The sequence below is a fragment of the Seriola aureovittata genome, chromosome 6, assembly GCF_021018895.1.
Source record: "Seriola aureovittata isolate HTS-2021-v1 ecotype China chromosome 6, ASM2101889v1, whole genome shotgun sequence".
In the NCBI taxonomy this organism is placed as follows: domain Eukaryota; kingdom Metazoa; phylum Chordata; class Actinopteri; order Carangiformes; family Carangidae; genus Seriola; species Seriola aureovittata.
Window position 1 is genome coordinate 9,904,097 of NC_079369.1, and position 15,688 is coordinate 9,919,784.

At 39.8% G+C, this 15,688-nt stretch overlaps 1 protein-coding gene across 1 annotated transcript; it reads right to left on the reverse strand.

Moving 5' to 3' along the window:
- Positions 1 to 25: 25 nt before the first annotated feature.
- Positions 26 to 15,066, reverse strand: erich3 (glutamate-rich 3). The gene is made up of 14 exons (XM_056378927.1): positions 14,786 to 15,066; positions 13,170 to 13,263; positions 12,561 to 12,686; positions 12,369 to 12,440; positions 11,930 to 12,058; positions 9,821 to 9,979; positions 9,059 to 9,268; positions 8,233 to 8,413; positions 7,867 to 8,053; positions 6,933 to 7,165; positions 6,698 to 6,838; positions 5,910 to 6,290; positions 4,563 to 4,721; positions 26 to 4,451 (listed from the first exon to the last, which is right to left on the reverse strand). Exons 1-14 carry the CDS (start codon positions 14,803 to 14,805, stop codon positions 1,021 to 1,023), a joined length of 5,523 nt encoding a protein of 1,840 aa, XP_056234902.1. The 5' UTR covers positions 14,806 to 15,066; the 3' UTR covers positions 26 to 1,020.
- Between the last annotated feature and the right edge of the window lie 622 nt (positions 15,067 to 15,688).

Below are 15,688 nucleotides of genomic sequence, written 5' to 3' on the forward strand. Positions count from 1 at the left end.
CGGAAAAATAGCAGGTCACTCTCACTCTCATTTCTCATTTTTATTTTCTGAAGGACCGAATCACACAAGCGATCAGTCACTGACAGATATGAAATGAAAAGATGAAGCCTCACAAACACACACTAGCCATAAAAATCAGGTGATAAGGTGATGCAAATAAATAAACTTTAAGTATAATTTTTTAAAAAGAGGTAGTATTAGCAGCAATAATGACACAAATCGGTGCCTAGATTTGACATTTCACAATATTATCAGCTTTAATATCTAATTATCAGAGTAATGATGAGGATTGAATTAATCATGTTAACTTAGCTAAGTATTCCTGTTGTTGTGATGCATTTTTGTCTAGATACTGTCATCTAAACAAATAGTTATGTTACAGCACTGACTGTCATTAACACAGAGTGATGACTGATCTCTGATCAGAGCTGAAGTCTGTAAAATCATGCTTGTGGCAGTGAGTGGAAATATAAAGTGTACTGGGGGCTAACTAAACTGTGGGAGTCAAACATCTATGAATTATTCAGTCATTTGTGAGCGTGAGTGGAGGAGTATCTGTTTACAGGTAATAGGCGATCGCAGCTGTACTTGATACCACACAAAACCTATGCCTCTTTGTTACCAACAATAGGAAGAGATGGTCTATTGTAAACATTTTATGTAGCAGTCAAAACTCAGTGTGCAGCTTCTTCTTTTTGGTGGTCAAAGGATGAAGACTATTTACGAAGTCACTGTAATTTAAACACCGAGACCACGAGACACTTGAGGGCTTCTGTCAAAACTAGAATCATCTTGAATTTGTTGCTTCATTAACCGACAGATAAAACCTAATTTCCTAATCACTACAAATATTCAGTGCCATCTGATTGTACAAAAGCTTGCTAAAGTGCTTTCTCTTGTATCTCTGCAAGTTTTTTAAGTTTTTAAAAATAATCAACTTTAATATTTGAAGTGCTTCCAGATATATCTCGTTTTAAAGTGTCGCTGTTACCTTAGTGCCAGTGTCTGAGGTGTGAAGCTCTAATGTCCACTCTCTGTCCGTGCAGCAGTCAACGAAGGATATGAACTGCGACCAAACAATGTCTCATCCACTGAGAAAGTGCTCAGTCTGTCTTTACTGAGAGTGTGTTTGATGTCCTGGATCAGCTGCACGTCTCTTCTCTCTCCGTTGATGCTCCCATCAGTCGGTTTGGGTTGGATCTCTCCGTTGTGAGACTCCTCTTGGCTTCCATCTTCAGACTTGGATGTTGTAAAATCAGTTATTTCTGTAACTTCGTGACTTTGTTCTTCTGTTTTTCCCTGCGTTTCCTCTGTGTCTTTCAGTCCATCTGGACTCGCTGAATGCTCGCAATGCTCTTCTGTTTTGGATGATGGTAAGAGACCTTTAATCTCTTCAGTTTCTGTTTGTTTTTCATTCAAGTCTGGACCATTATCCGTAGTTTCCTCTCCACTTTGGTTCTCTATGACACTCTCAGGTTTGCCACTGGCAACTGAATGATGAGTACCTGCAATGCTTTCCACTTCAGTTTTGGAAATCTCATTTTGCGTCAGAGTTGGTTCATCTTGAACTTTGTCTTCCTCTAGAGATCCCCTGCTTCCTTTTCTTTGCCCGTTTGTAGACTCTTCTTCATTGTCTTCAGTCTCTGTTTTTGGTATTAACTCCTGCACCTCAGTCTCCTCCTTGTCCTGGAGTGTATGTCTGGCAGGCTCGTTCTCATGATGTTCACCATCTTGAGTTTGTTCGATCTCGAGGTCTGACTCTACAGCTCCCACTTTGTTTTTTTCCGTTGTCTCATTTTCATCTTTATGCATTTGCTCTTCTTCTGCATTTTCAGACATCTTCACCATCTTAAGTGGACTCTCGGATCTTGGCAGCTCTGTTGATTTTGTGGCTTCTTCACTCGAGATGGACACTTGAGTCTGTGAAGCCTCTTCCTTCAAGTCTTCTAAAGGTTCAACAAATGTCTGGAAAAACTTTGAAGTTTGATGCATGGTCACCCAGTTTGTGACTAGATCTGTGCTGTCTTCTGCTGCGAGGGCCTCTGGAGTTTCTTTACCTGTTGCGACGCATTCTTCTGCGTTATCAGCCTCATTGTTTTGTGCTTGAGGTTTGAGCAGCACACTCGCTCCTTCCTCCGAGGCCTTGCTCGCCTCCTCCGTGTCTGCTCCATTTTCTCCGTCAGCAGCAGAGAGGTTGACGGCAGCGGCGGCGGCAGCATTTTCATCAGAGTGTGGGTGTTTGTCAGACACTGCAGGGGTCTCATCTAGTAAGTGAGTTGTACCACCTAAATCGGGTGTTGAAGATTGTGCCTGTGCGGCAGAAGAAGCAACTATCACCTCATGGACATTATTATCATTATTTCTGGTTGAGTCTGAATCTCTGTTTTCATTATCCAGGTCAGATTTGTTGCCATTTTCATCTTTAGTTTCCTCACGGTCGTCTCTGTCTTCATTCAGGCCATCTACTGTAGATCGCTCTTTTATCTCCGTCACAACTGTTTCTTGCTCTGAATCTTTTTGAGCAGATTCATCTTGTTTTTCAACACTTTGATCCCCCTCCGTAGCTTCACTTTCTACAACATCTGTGTCAGGACCCTGATCCACCTTGTCGTCTCCAGACTCCACAGTTACTTCTTTTACTTCTGCACTTTCATCTTCAGCCGGTTCCTCCTCTGTTTTTCCTTCGTCTTCAACATGCTCTGCTGCTTTCACATCATTATTGTCCTCAGTTGAAGCCTCTGTCGTATCGTCATGAGTTTTGCTCTCTGCTCTGGTAGAAATCTCCCCATTTTCTGCATCAACTTCTCCATTTTCAATGTCGGTACCTGCTTCCTCAGTTTCTTCCCCAACGTCTTCACACTCCATCACATTGTTTAGCATCTCCTCGTTTGCTTTACTCTCACCTGCTGCTTCATTGTCGCCAACGACCTCTGACTCAACAGTATTTTCATTAGATATTTTCACATCATCTGGATTTCTCTCGGGTTCCTCAGTCATCACAGATATTTCCTCTCCCTCTCCGGTCTTACAAATTATGATTTCTTCCTCTTCAGATTCTTTGAGATTTTTATTCTTTTCAGATTCACTTTGCGGAGCTTTGTTCTCATTGTCATCTTCCTCTTCATTTTCTGCTTCGTCACCCTTTTCTTCATCGGCATCTGTCTTTGTCTCTTTTATTTCTTCTCCTTCATTAGTTTTATCAGTTATGGCTCCCTTAGCTTCAGATTCTTCCTCGTCATTTTTATTCTCCACACATTCGCTCTCCTCATCTTTTTCTGTCTTTTCTGATTCATCAGCTCTCTCTTCATTTGCAACTTTATCCTGCCCGTCAAGGGTTTTCTCCGCTGGTTCTTCATTTGTCTCTCCTGCAGTGTTTGAGTTAGTTTTAGTATCCTCTACAATGATTTCCTCATTTTCTATCCTTTCTTCTGTCTTACTTTCATCATTCCCTTCTTCTTCTGTTTTATAATTTTCATCAGTTATTGTTTCATCTGAGTTTGTTTGTTTTTCTTCCTCCTTACTGTCCTCCTCAATTTTCTCCTTCTCTACCTCATCATCTATTTCCACAGATTTTTCTGTCTGCTCTTCTCCCAACCTTTCTTGTTGACTGCCATCCTTACTTGCCTCTGCTGCTGACACTTCGTCTGCTTCCTCCTCTTTAATATCATCTTTACTGCCCTCATCTTTTGCATTGTCCTCACTTATGTCTGCTGTTTTTTCCACTGTGGTATCTCCGCTCCCCTCCAATGAGCTGCTTGAGTTCTCTGCTGTGACTTCTGTTTCTGATGCTTCAGTTCTGTCCTCGCTGTCTGCCTGCTGCTTCTCCTCTGTGTCGGTTACAGGTGCCTCTTCACAGCTGAGGGCCTCTCGCTCCTCTGAGGGCTCTGCTTTCATCTCCATTGTCTCGCTCGCTGTCATCCTCTCCTCTGCATTATCTGACGCTGCTGTCTCATCAGTTGTTTTATTCGGCTCTGATACTGATGATTCATCCTCCACACTGCTTTTTGCCCCTTGCCCCGTCTCATCGGGCTTCACCTCCTCTACTTCGGCAGTTTTCTCTTCATTTTCTTCATCTTTTTGTGCTGCGTCTGCATCATTGGACTCAGCTGCTGCGTCTTCCTCAGGCTCTGACGTTTTGTTTTCTTCTGTCATGTTCTCTTCAGACACAGGATGTAGATCTGCACCTGTGTCCTCTAACTTCTCCTTTTCTGCTGCTGCTTCCTCTGATGCAGGGTTTTCATCATCTTCATCTATTTTGACCATCTCAGCTTTAGTATTATCACTGTTCTCATGAGGCTGTTTTTCTGTTTCATCCTCCTGTTCTTTTGGCTCAGATGTCTCTTCGAGATCCTGAACCCCTTCAACTTGACCAACACCAGCACTTTCCTCCTGTTTCATCTCTTCTCTGAGGGTCTGTTGCTGCTCTGTAAATGTCACTGGTTTCTCTGGAGCTACATTTGTACAAAAAACAATTAAGAGCTTGTTGAGGAAAATGTATTTTCTTCAAGATTTGTCTTGTGTAGTTTGCAAAATCATTTGAATGAAATTGTGAAATCTCCTACCATTGTTGTTCTGTTTGTGGCCTTTATCTGTGGCCTCCTCCTCCTCCTCCTCCTCCTCCTCCTCCTCCTCCTCAGTACTGGTGTCGCTCAGTTCGGGCTCAGAGCTGCAGTGGGACTCCTTCAGTATGGCTTCTGCCAGCTTCTCCTGCACAGATTTAGCTTGGGATAGGAAAAAAAGACATGCAATGATATGAGTTCACATTTCTGTAGGAACAGGATAACGAATGGTGACCAAATGTTGTGTTTTGTATAATGTCAAAGCAATGAGAGAATTGAGCCAATGAAGAGACATATAGCCATGAACAAAAAAACATGTCTTTAATCTTTTCAGGTGCAAACATAAGGGAGAAAAACAACATGCAAAATGATAATTAAAATTCAAAGAAGGAAAAAAAAACTTTTCAGTATAAATTCAGTACACATCTCAAACAAAAATGGAAACACAATGCAAATATAAACTCTAGATGATGAAAAAACTAAAAGAAAGTAAGTCACTTAACTTTGGCACTCAAGTGTTTTGTGCAAACTGATCCCATGAGTTTGAATAGAATTCCACCAAAAATCTCTTTCATTAATGGTACACTTAGAAATATGTGTAAGTTAAATATTTATGGGCAATAAGAAAAAGTAGGAAGCAAGCTGCTTGTATTTGTGTGGGTTCTCTCTATACATGATTATTCTGTAGCTCTTCACTTATTTCATATGTTGAGCTGTTTGAAATGCTGGGATTGTACACTATGCAAATACATGTATTTTTACATCAGTTGCGGCTTCCTCTTTCTATTCTGATTGCAACTTCATCCCCTGAGGGCGGTTCATTTTTTTCTGAGTTATATTTTGAATTGTTTGTTTATTTATTTTTGAACCCAGAATATATAGTGCAACAGTAAACTGTGTAAAAAAAGAAAACATAGGTTCAACAAGGCTTTTATTGTGAAATACAATCAAAATATAGTTATATGTGAGAATTTCTTATTAATATCCAAAATCTTGAAACTCATTTTGAATGAAATTGATTTTGACTATTAAAAAATGGATCGGACAGAAACACACCACAGACACGTCACAACATCACACAGAAAAAAAAAATACGACAGACAACTGTAATTTTTCCACTATTAAAATGTAAGAACATCATAATACTACAATTAAAATATCACAAACTAACAATACTGTAGTAGTGTCACAGTAATTATTTAATTGCTGTCAGGGCTGTGTTATTGTGCAAAGCTGTCTCGACCTAAGCCCTGGTGGTGATAATAGTGGAAAAATCTCCATTCAAGATGGACCGATCCATTCCTCACTCAGGTGAAAGCTCCACAGTTGTATCTGTTGGTTTATACTCACCCCTCTCCTGCTCCTGTCCCTCCTCCTGTTTGCCCTCATCTACCGTTTTCTCAGCCTCTTTGTCTCCCGCGGTGTCATGACTCTGTTTATTCTCTGACCCTGAGGGGACGCTGGAGTCAGAGATGTCAATCTCCGTGCTGTCCCCTGCACTGTCCTGTAGATCCGTGTCTTTAGCCGCAGCAGACTCAGCCTCAGTGCCAGCTGCTGCTTCTTCTGGATTTGGTTCATCTTTTTCTTCTGGTGGAGCAACCGTTTCTTCTTGATGAACCTCTTCAGGTTGCTCTGCTTTCTCATCCTCTCTTGATTCTTTTGTAGCTTCAGCATCACTCGCCTCCCGGTCGCTGCCTGAACAGCTGGAGCCCGACCGGGACTTTATGTCTTCTGTTAAAGAAAGAGAAAGCATTTTAAATTCTTTAACAGAACCATTCTTTAATCATTCTCCACACTTCCAATATAAATGAATATGAGTTATAATTCCTCTCTAACTAAGGAAATAAACTGTTGTAAATATGGTTTGTTGGTCTACAAAAAATATACAGGAAGTTTTTTATTTTACATTAAGAAATTATGTTAACATTTTCAACCTTTTTCCTGGGATTCAGACTTGATTGGACAGCAGAAATTAGTGTTTGAATGCCTTCGAGTGTATACCAAATAATTCTGTTTTGCTGTATTAAAAGCAGGTTTCAAATGAATAACACATGTGTGGTGTAATGCCTCCTTAGTCTCAATTATTCTCCTCTCAGGCATTACATGAAACATGTGTTCTAACGAGTAAGATCACCCACCATCCTTCTCATCGTCTTCAGTCTCAGAGGCATCTCTCTCTTTAACCACCATCTCAGTTTCACTGGTTGGAGATGGGGATTTCTTTTCTTTTGGCTCCCCTGCAGGGCCTTCATCATCTGCTTCAAAGTCTTCTTCATAATCTGAGGGTAAGGACACAGAACATTTATTGAGATACTTTAGATACTTTATTGATGCAGTCATGTTTTATGTACTCAGAGGTTTGAGTCATTATACCATCTCTGACTTTGTCCTCCTCAGCTGCTCTTTCTTCTTTGACTTGAGTCTCCATGTCCTGTCGCTGACTTCTTTCATAGTCCGAATGGGAGGCAGCATCCTCTCCAGTCCTTTCTGTTTCCATCTCTTGAGCATTCTTTGAGCTGGTGACTGCCTCCTCTCTTCCTCCCTCCTCTTTGACTCTCTTTGGTGGAGGTGTGGGCTTTTTGTCCAATCCCATTGCTATGATGCACCTGAAAAATGTTCATAAAGTATTAAAGGGCTCAGTTTTAAAGAATAACTTGTCAGTTTGGGAAAATACACTGATTCGCTGTCTTGCTGAGTCAGATGACAGGATAGATAACCTCTCTCATATCCATCCATTAAACCTGCAATAACTGATTATTTTGGAAGCGGAAGCACAACTGTCGACACAACACTGACATACAATCATCAAGTTAATGTGGTGAAGTTGTGAGCAAACAGAGCAGAGACAGAGCAACATCAGTGTTCATTTGGAGCTGTGTTTGTGGCCATCAGATAAATGCAAGTCTGATATTCACTCTCTTTTAGCTCAGTTTTGGTCTCCACCAACTAAAGTTGCAGGCCAGAAAACCAAGACAATGAGCTGAAAGGAGCTAAAACTGCTGAGTCTACTCATCTACTACAACTGACCCTTTTCCACACAAGTAGTCATTATTTTAATATTGTTAATATTGAATATTAATTGTAGCTGCTTGAAGCTGGAGCCAGGAGACACATTCAACGGACAGATAAGAGAGTGAGATCGATCTTCTCATCTAATTCTTGGCAACAAAGTGAAAAACAATTTTTCCCAATATGTCAAATTAAACTAAAAACACATAAAATTCTGCCTCTTATTGTGATTTTAGTATCTCAGGTGTTTTATAATAGACTTCTTGTGTTAGAGGCACACTTTACAGGGAGACCTTACTTGTAGCAGGGTGAGGCCCCTTCTACACTGGAGAAGCCAAAGTGTCCGTGCCTGCCGCCAAGTCTGGAGCCTTTCCTGTGTTTGAACTCACAGCAGGAGCTCAGCCGCTCCACCTGCAGCCCGTTCAGGAAGAAGGTCAAACTGAAGGGGAAGCCTCTGTGTCGCCTTGAAATGAACTGGAAAGACTCTGAGGGAAAGATCGAGCGTGTAGATGAAAGCAATTTATTTAAATCTGTGAGTTTGCCATTGCAGAACAGCCTTCCTACACCCTGTGATGTACCTCTGCATTTCCCTACCTATGGTTTATCTAAATGTGCACACACACTCCTATCTAAGAAACACAATCACAGATGGTGACACACTGACCTCCCTCGCAGAGCTTGCCTTTGTACACACACAGGTTCTCTCCTCCACAGTGCTGCTGAAACACTTTGACCTCGTCCCTCATGTCACTCAGGTCGTGGGAGAGATGAACCGTTTTGCCAAAATACACCATGTTCACACACACTCTGCTCTGGTGCACAGAGCTCCTCAGCATGACGGGGTCCTGGATGGAAAAAAATGCATGTTGGGGTCAATGACTGTGTATCAATTAGTCAATTAGTTATATTTTCTAATCCCAAATTTGACTGGGTGAAATTTACTGTCTACATTTATAGTGATAAATGTCATGAAAACTATTCTTATAATATATCGATGCATTGTATGTTCTTTTTCATTTTGTCTCACTACTGACATTTTGTCCTGATTATTCATAATATGACCAGTTACAATAGAGTAATTGTCCAAATAACTGGCATAGTAAACTTAGGCCAGTACGCGATGCATAATGTTGTTAAACTGATACTTAATATTGATTCATTTACGTTTATTTGATTTTGTTTATTGTCCAGCTTTGGTGTAACCTCTGGGTTAAATGTGCATATGTAGTGCATTTAATAAGGATCTGTTGCTACAGATGAAGTAATAGAAAATGCTTGAAATCTTCTATGCAGCTTTGTATTTGCATTTTGGCAACACATTTAGACAAATCAAGACACACACAAAGACATAATCTCCTCCTACTAGGTGCAAATCAATGCATTTTATGGAAATCTGAATTGTCTTTCCTAATTCATCTAAAGAGGCTTCAGCTTGTAAGTTTGTTGTGGAAAGTTTTGTTGCCAGGGAAAAAATAAAGAGAGATAAAGACCTCAGTGATGTCAGCTCCACTGGAAGCAGTGGTAGGACGCAGTCTGCGGCCTCTGAGTGTGCTGCTGGGAGTGACCTTTACCCCCCTCTCTTTCCTCTTTGTGGCTGGAGGCACTGGGGTGACAAAATTGTTGATCACCGGGAGGCAGTAGGGCGAGATGCCATGGGAGGCCTCCACTGTGGTCAAACGTCTCCGGGACTCCTTGTCCGTCTGAGAGGGAAGTTAATGAAGTCACATTTATGAAAAGCCTTCAGCATGTGTGTTGCTGTGGCAGCTCAATAATTCAACAATAATTATTATTATTATTGTTATATTATTATTATTAGAATTACAATAATAATTCAATAATGTCTGTATGTGTGGGCAGTTACTTTTATTGTAGACAAGAGCTTGCTGGAGAGGTATTTGTCCACTGAGAGCTGAAGGGCAGCTACTCAAAACTGTGGTTTTGTGATGTAGAAAAATGGAAATATGAACTTTTATGCTTTTAGTATTGAACAAAATAAATTTCAGAGCATGAAGCCATACTGTGCAATACAGAGTACAATACTATCAAGAATTTTTTATTAAGTTTCTACACCTCTAGAAAGTAGGTTCCAAACAATATTACCAAAAGTAGATTTTAAGATTTTAGAAAGAAGAAAGTATTGGTCTCAAAATAGATATGATTTTATCTGAATAGAAAAACATAAAACTGTCCCTCACTCCTTCTATACAAGCAGGTGGTCACATGTATTAATGTCTTATGCGTCACGGTCTCACAGTGCAGTTGAACAGCTGGTCGTTCTCATTGGAGGACTCAAGGTGTCTGTAAGGGGAGCTGCGTCTGAGTGAAGCTGTGGTGCTGTTACTGTGGATCGGCTTCAGACGCACCGGCCTCTGCATCTTCCCTGGAGCCGTGTTGGGTCTAGACGATCCAGGCTACAGCACACACAAAACACATGACACTGTATATGTATCACCATGGAGACCTCTATGTCAGCATTTTCCGTGGTATCTTTGTGGTTCACGGCTGCCTTATGCACACCCATATATGCATGCTATAATTAATTATTGTTATACTCAGTATGTTGTGGTGTTTAAATTGAATTATTTCTGCTGTTTTTTTTTTTTTATATCATTATGAAGTATTTTTTCTTACAGTGTTCCAGTTGGGGATCATTAAAGTGTCAACCTACCTTTATTCATAAAGGTAGACTTATTTAATAAATTGATGATAAATGTCATCAATAAATTTGTGCAAAATGCACAGTAAATGCAGTAATCTTCCCAGAAGTGCCCTGACATTTTTCCAAACATATTACTGCTGCCGTATTTTAAACAAGGCTCAACCTGCTGAGGTGAGATGCTTTCAGACTTAAGAAGAGAGAGATTTCACTGGGTAAACACAGAGATCAATGCCAGGATTACTGGCTCTACTTATTCTGGCATCAAGGTCTGTGACTTTTTATGTTTGAAAGATAACCTGAATCCAAATCCTTCTACTTCACTTTAAACACTCTCGTCTGCACACAGAGAAAATGAGCTAATTCCAGAAGAGACAGCTCTTCACTCGTTAAGTGTCTGTGTAAACATGGCAACTGTCAGCGTGCACAGATAATGATTTACATTACAGACAGACATTCATCACCTGAAGGAATGTCTTGGACTGAGACACCACTTGATTGTGGCTGAGTTTTTGAGTGATTAAAACAGATCAGAAACAGCTAGTCTGGCTCTGGCCAAAAGAAAGCAGTTCCCCAGCAACTAGCATAAACTCCAGAAAGTCAGCGTCCAGCACATAACCTTTTCTAAAAACTAGAGATTATCATTTTCACTCTTTGGTTTTGGTTCTCATCATGATTCTCATCAAGAAAGTGAATAAGCATATTTCCCAAAATGCTGAACTACTTCTTTAATGAAATGTCAATATTTTAAATACAAACCTAATCGCAGATCAGCTGTCAGGTATGAACTAAAGTTGGATAGATGACGCATTGTGATATTGTGTTTTTCAGGCAATAAAAACATATTTTACTAATGAGGGCAGTGCAAATTTTTAAATGAAACCTCATATTTTTATCCTGTAAGACACAGGTCTGATTGACCTATCCATCTCACACTGATTGACCTAAAAAAGGCTCCTTAACTAAAGGTCAAAATGTTTAACTCAGCCATAATATCGCTCTGTTTAATTGTGTTGTAACATTTAAAAACATTACTCTTGTTTGTATAATGGAGACACTGTGATTAAAGGTCAAATTTCAAGGAAGCAAGGAATCTGGACGGAACTTCAATCAGTGTTGTTTGTAGTTCTGATTGGTCAACCGTATGCCTGCATCATTCATAGGTGCCGATTTATTAAATGCAATATTACAACAATGCGGAGGTGGAGGACTGGAGTCACATGACTTGACTCAAGTCAGACTTGAGTCAGACTTGATAAAAGACTTGATTTAACTTTGACTTGGTACTTGCGACTTGAGACTGGGCTTAGACTTGAGACAGGTGACTAGAACCCTAAATATTTGCATTTTTCCATATATTTGCATTTTGTTTTCGAAACATGATTGGGTGATTTCTAGTATGATACCTGCAAACCCAAGTCCAAAAATGCTCAAATTTGGATTGCAGGAGGAACATAGCACAATGCAAGTCCCATATGGAGATGTACTGTAATAGTAATAACCAGAATGGCACACAGTGGAGCTCATACCTCCCATTTCCCATCCTCCCACCAACTTTGGGGTAAATCAGTTAAGTACTTTTTGATGGTTAAAGTTGTTGGTTAAGAATTGAGAGTTGCATGTGACTTGCACATGTGTGTTACTCCCACCTCTGCAACAATGTCCACTCAATCTACTGGTGCACCAAGGCAGACGTTCAACTCACAGACTCAGAGGATTCGGAGTGCTCCCCCTCTGGCCCAGAGTGCTGTTTTCGGATGCCCCTTGCACCCGTGGGTGGGCGTGGAGACAAGATGCGGATGATGTCTTCTTCATATCTTTTAGAGCGCTCCACCTACCAAACAAGACCATCTATTAATATTACACTGTATGTGGCTATATGTGAAAACATTTGTTCCAGATTAAGATATATTTCTTCAAAATGATTCATGTCACTAACATGTATAATTTCACTTTAAAGAATACATGACTCAGATTGGACCCTCTGTATCCATAGAAACACTGAAGATGACTTTTTTAATAGATCAACATTGCAAATTAACTCTTTCTAACACATGCTGACCAATGTTTTGTGTCATATCATTTAAGAGTCATTAGTTTATAAAATAGGGCAGGGAGGCAGTGTTTAAATGTAAATGATGTACCTTGATCTTATGCACTCTTTCCCTCCTTGCAAACTCCTCCAGTTTCTTTTTGATCTCTATTTGATGGAGACGCTGCATGGGAGGGGCACAGGACAAATTAGCATCCCACATTATTCAAGGAGGAGCAAAGATTGGCTGATAGTGCTTTTTTTTCCCACTGTTTTTGTTTCTGGTACACTTTGTTCACCCCACCTCCATCTCCAGCACCTTGTGGAAAATGGCCTGGGCCAAGCATTCACGAACATGTCTCTGGTGGGCTCTCTGGATCAGCTTGTGTCTGTACTCTTTGTCTGGAACAATACGCCCACTCCTGGTGATCTAATAACAACAACAACAGTCTCAGCAGTGTTCAATCAATGAGTTTTTAAGGACTGATAACAATGTTTTCAAACTGAGGTCACCAACAGCTGATACTTTGTGCAGCACTGAAATACAATGCTAGACAAATTAAACTTCCTCGCAGGTTTTATGCAACTTTCATGTTAGTGATGGCCACAGTGTAATAGCCAATATTCAATAAAGATCATTACTAGACTGGAATGTCAATGATCAAATTTCCCTCACTATGAAGGATTGCAGGCTGTAAAAATGATTGATGCAAATGGTGAAAGTTTGACAAGTGTTTGTTCCTTTAACAATGTTCTGAACATCTTGTACGTTAATGTCAGTATTCATACAGTATTTTGACAATATTGTATCTGTATATGGTCGTTCCATGAAGGCCCATGTGTAGGACAGTCTACATTTGGAGCCAGTTGTCACTATATCATCATCATCATCATCACCATTGTGTTGACATACCAGTCCTGCTCTCTGCAAGTGTCTTCTGATCCGAGTGTTGCTGAAGTATCCAGTGAGATGTCTGTCTGTCAGACTGTTGTAAGCTGAGATAAGTCTGCAGAAACATGACCGATAAAAACAAAGATGCTCTAAATTAATCAAACAAATTTCATCAAGATCTCACTTCTTGAGGGGCATCCAGACTTTAAACTTTGTCCTCCGCAAGAGAAGAGTTACTGATTACATCGCACAGACAACCAGAATCTTAATCAAATGGTTTAGTGGGGGAACAACACCATGTTTGTTTATTGGCAGTCGTTTCTTGTCCTCATTAAGTAGAGATCAGCTTCAGCCCGGCTAGTCTGAAAGCAGTTTTTTTTTTCCTACACAGATTTGATTTCCTCCAGCATTTGTACACAAGACAACAGGATCTTACAACTATAGGGTCTGTTACCGGTGTCTGATTACACACAGGAATTAGAGAGGATGGCACACTTAACCCTGTCTGCCTCCTCTTTGTCTCAGGAGCTTCTTAGCTTTGGCTACAGATTTCTCTCAGGACCAAGAGTACAGTGGTTAAACTATCAGTTATCACTTTATACATAACTTTCTCTGACCCAGTCAAACTTTGAGGAAGCACAGAAATATATTGTGATAATGCGTCAAAGCAGTAAAGACAAAAAGACTGAGAACTACCCTTGTTTCTGTTTCTCCTTCTTGTTTTATCACATCTTGTTTAGCGTCATCAGTTAAGCCCTTTCTTTTCTAAAACTGCTGTATGTAAAGTTTTTAATAAGTTTTTAGTACAATAGCCTAATTGTGATATTGGCATATGTTTGGAGTTAAAAGTTAAAATTAGTTCATTATGCCTCTGTAGTGACTACAATTCATTTTTTTTAATCAATGAATTAATTCCGGGGTTTCTAACTCATTAAAAACTGTTACACCTGGATAAAATAAAGGTCTAACTTGGAGGTCATCAAAAATAAATAAATAAAATAAATATGAATAAAAATAAATCAAATAAGCATACAGGCTTTAACAGTGAAGTAGCATCAAATGGAAATACTTAAGTAAATACTTAAGTTTCTGTCCTAGTTTCTGCTGTTTCTTCTTTTCTTTTCAGGTCGTGTTTAGAGTCATTTGTTGTTTGCAGTGAAGCACATTAGTACAGTAGCCTGAAAGTAGCACTGGTTCAGTGTTTGAGTGAACTACTTGAGTTAGTTATGCCTCAGTGGTGATTGTTACTAGACACTGTACCATACTAGAAAATGGTAGTGTCACTTATGATGACTGTAAAGTACTTGTATGTATTTTCTTGTGGACCTATTGGTTGACTAGCTTAACAGTAGCATGAGCATAGCTTTAGAGTCAATTAAAAGTAGTCAATTATGCCTCTGTAAAACTATATTACATTGAATTACATCATATATTTTATATCAATAAGTTAATTTCATGGTTTAACTATGAGCTAAGATTAAGTAAACAAAAAATAGACCATTACTCTGACCTACATGTTTATACAAATACTGCAGGTCTACAGACAGAAAATACCAAACTGACATCTTCTAATACAGTTTAATTAAAACGCTGCATCCACCTCCACTCTTGCACAGAAAAAATTAAACTGCACTTACCCTAGATTGAGGTGACTCATGATTTCCAGTTCGCACTCTCTTTTAAACCCCCACCCTCCCCCAAAAAATATTTTAAGAAACAAGTGGCTGTGGACTGTGATCGGTCTGCACTGCAGGGAAGATGTCTAGGCCGGTGTGAAGTCAAATGAACCCGAGGAAGAGTTGTGAAGTGTAGCAGGACATTTTAAGCTGAGCCGGACTGAGGCTGCACCTCTCCCGCAGCGGAACTGATGACACTCGCCGGTTGCCATGGGAGATCACGTGACGATGCTGCCAATGAGACTGGTTTCCACTTACAGAGACACTTTCAGTCCCACTGAGACAGACACCCAAACCAGGACAACACACACACACACACACACACACTCTCTCTCTCTCTCTCTCTCTCTCTCTCTCACAAACACTCACACACACACACACACACACACACACACACACACACACACACACACACACACACACACACACACACACACACACACACACACACACACACACACAGTTTGTTTTTAGACACACATTATTCATTATAGCTACTGATTTCAGGGCATACAACTATCTGCTGGAGTTTAAACCTATAGTCAATAATAATAATCAATATTTCATGTTATTTCCAACCTGCAATACCACCATGTAAAAATAACTAATTTGCCTACAAGAAAAAGCCTGCATTCAAAATCTTAATATAATTTATTGACTTTATTTACTTTCACATTTCATAATCTGATCTTTTATTTATTCAAATTCTTTATCTTATAAAAAGTAAAGCACAAGTACCTCAAATTCACTTAAGAACAATATACTTAGTTAACTTTAATTTAAGTTTTCATTAATCCTCACATTTACAGGTTAGTGGGGGGAAAATGCAGTTAAAAGTTTAAAGATCCCCTCAACACATGCTTA

Excerpts from the sequence above, each read along its gene's own strand:
- erich3 (XM_056378927.1), bottom strand. The coding sequence starts at position 14,805 with ATGAGTCACCTCAATCTAGG. Across the intron at positions 8,414-9,058 it reads GTGGAGCTGACATCACTGAG|GACCCCGTCATGCTGAGGAG; the intron begins GTCTTTATCTCT and ends TTTTCCATCCAG. Across the intron at positions 4,722-5,909 it reads GGGACAGGAGCAGGAGAGGG|CTAAATCTGTGCAGGAGAAG; the intron begins GTGAGTATAAAC and ends TCCTATCCCAAG.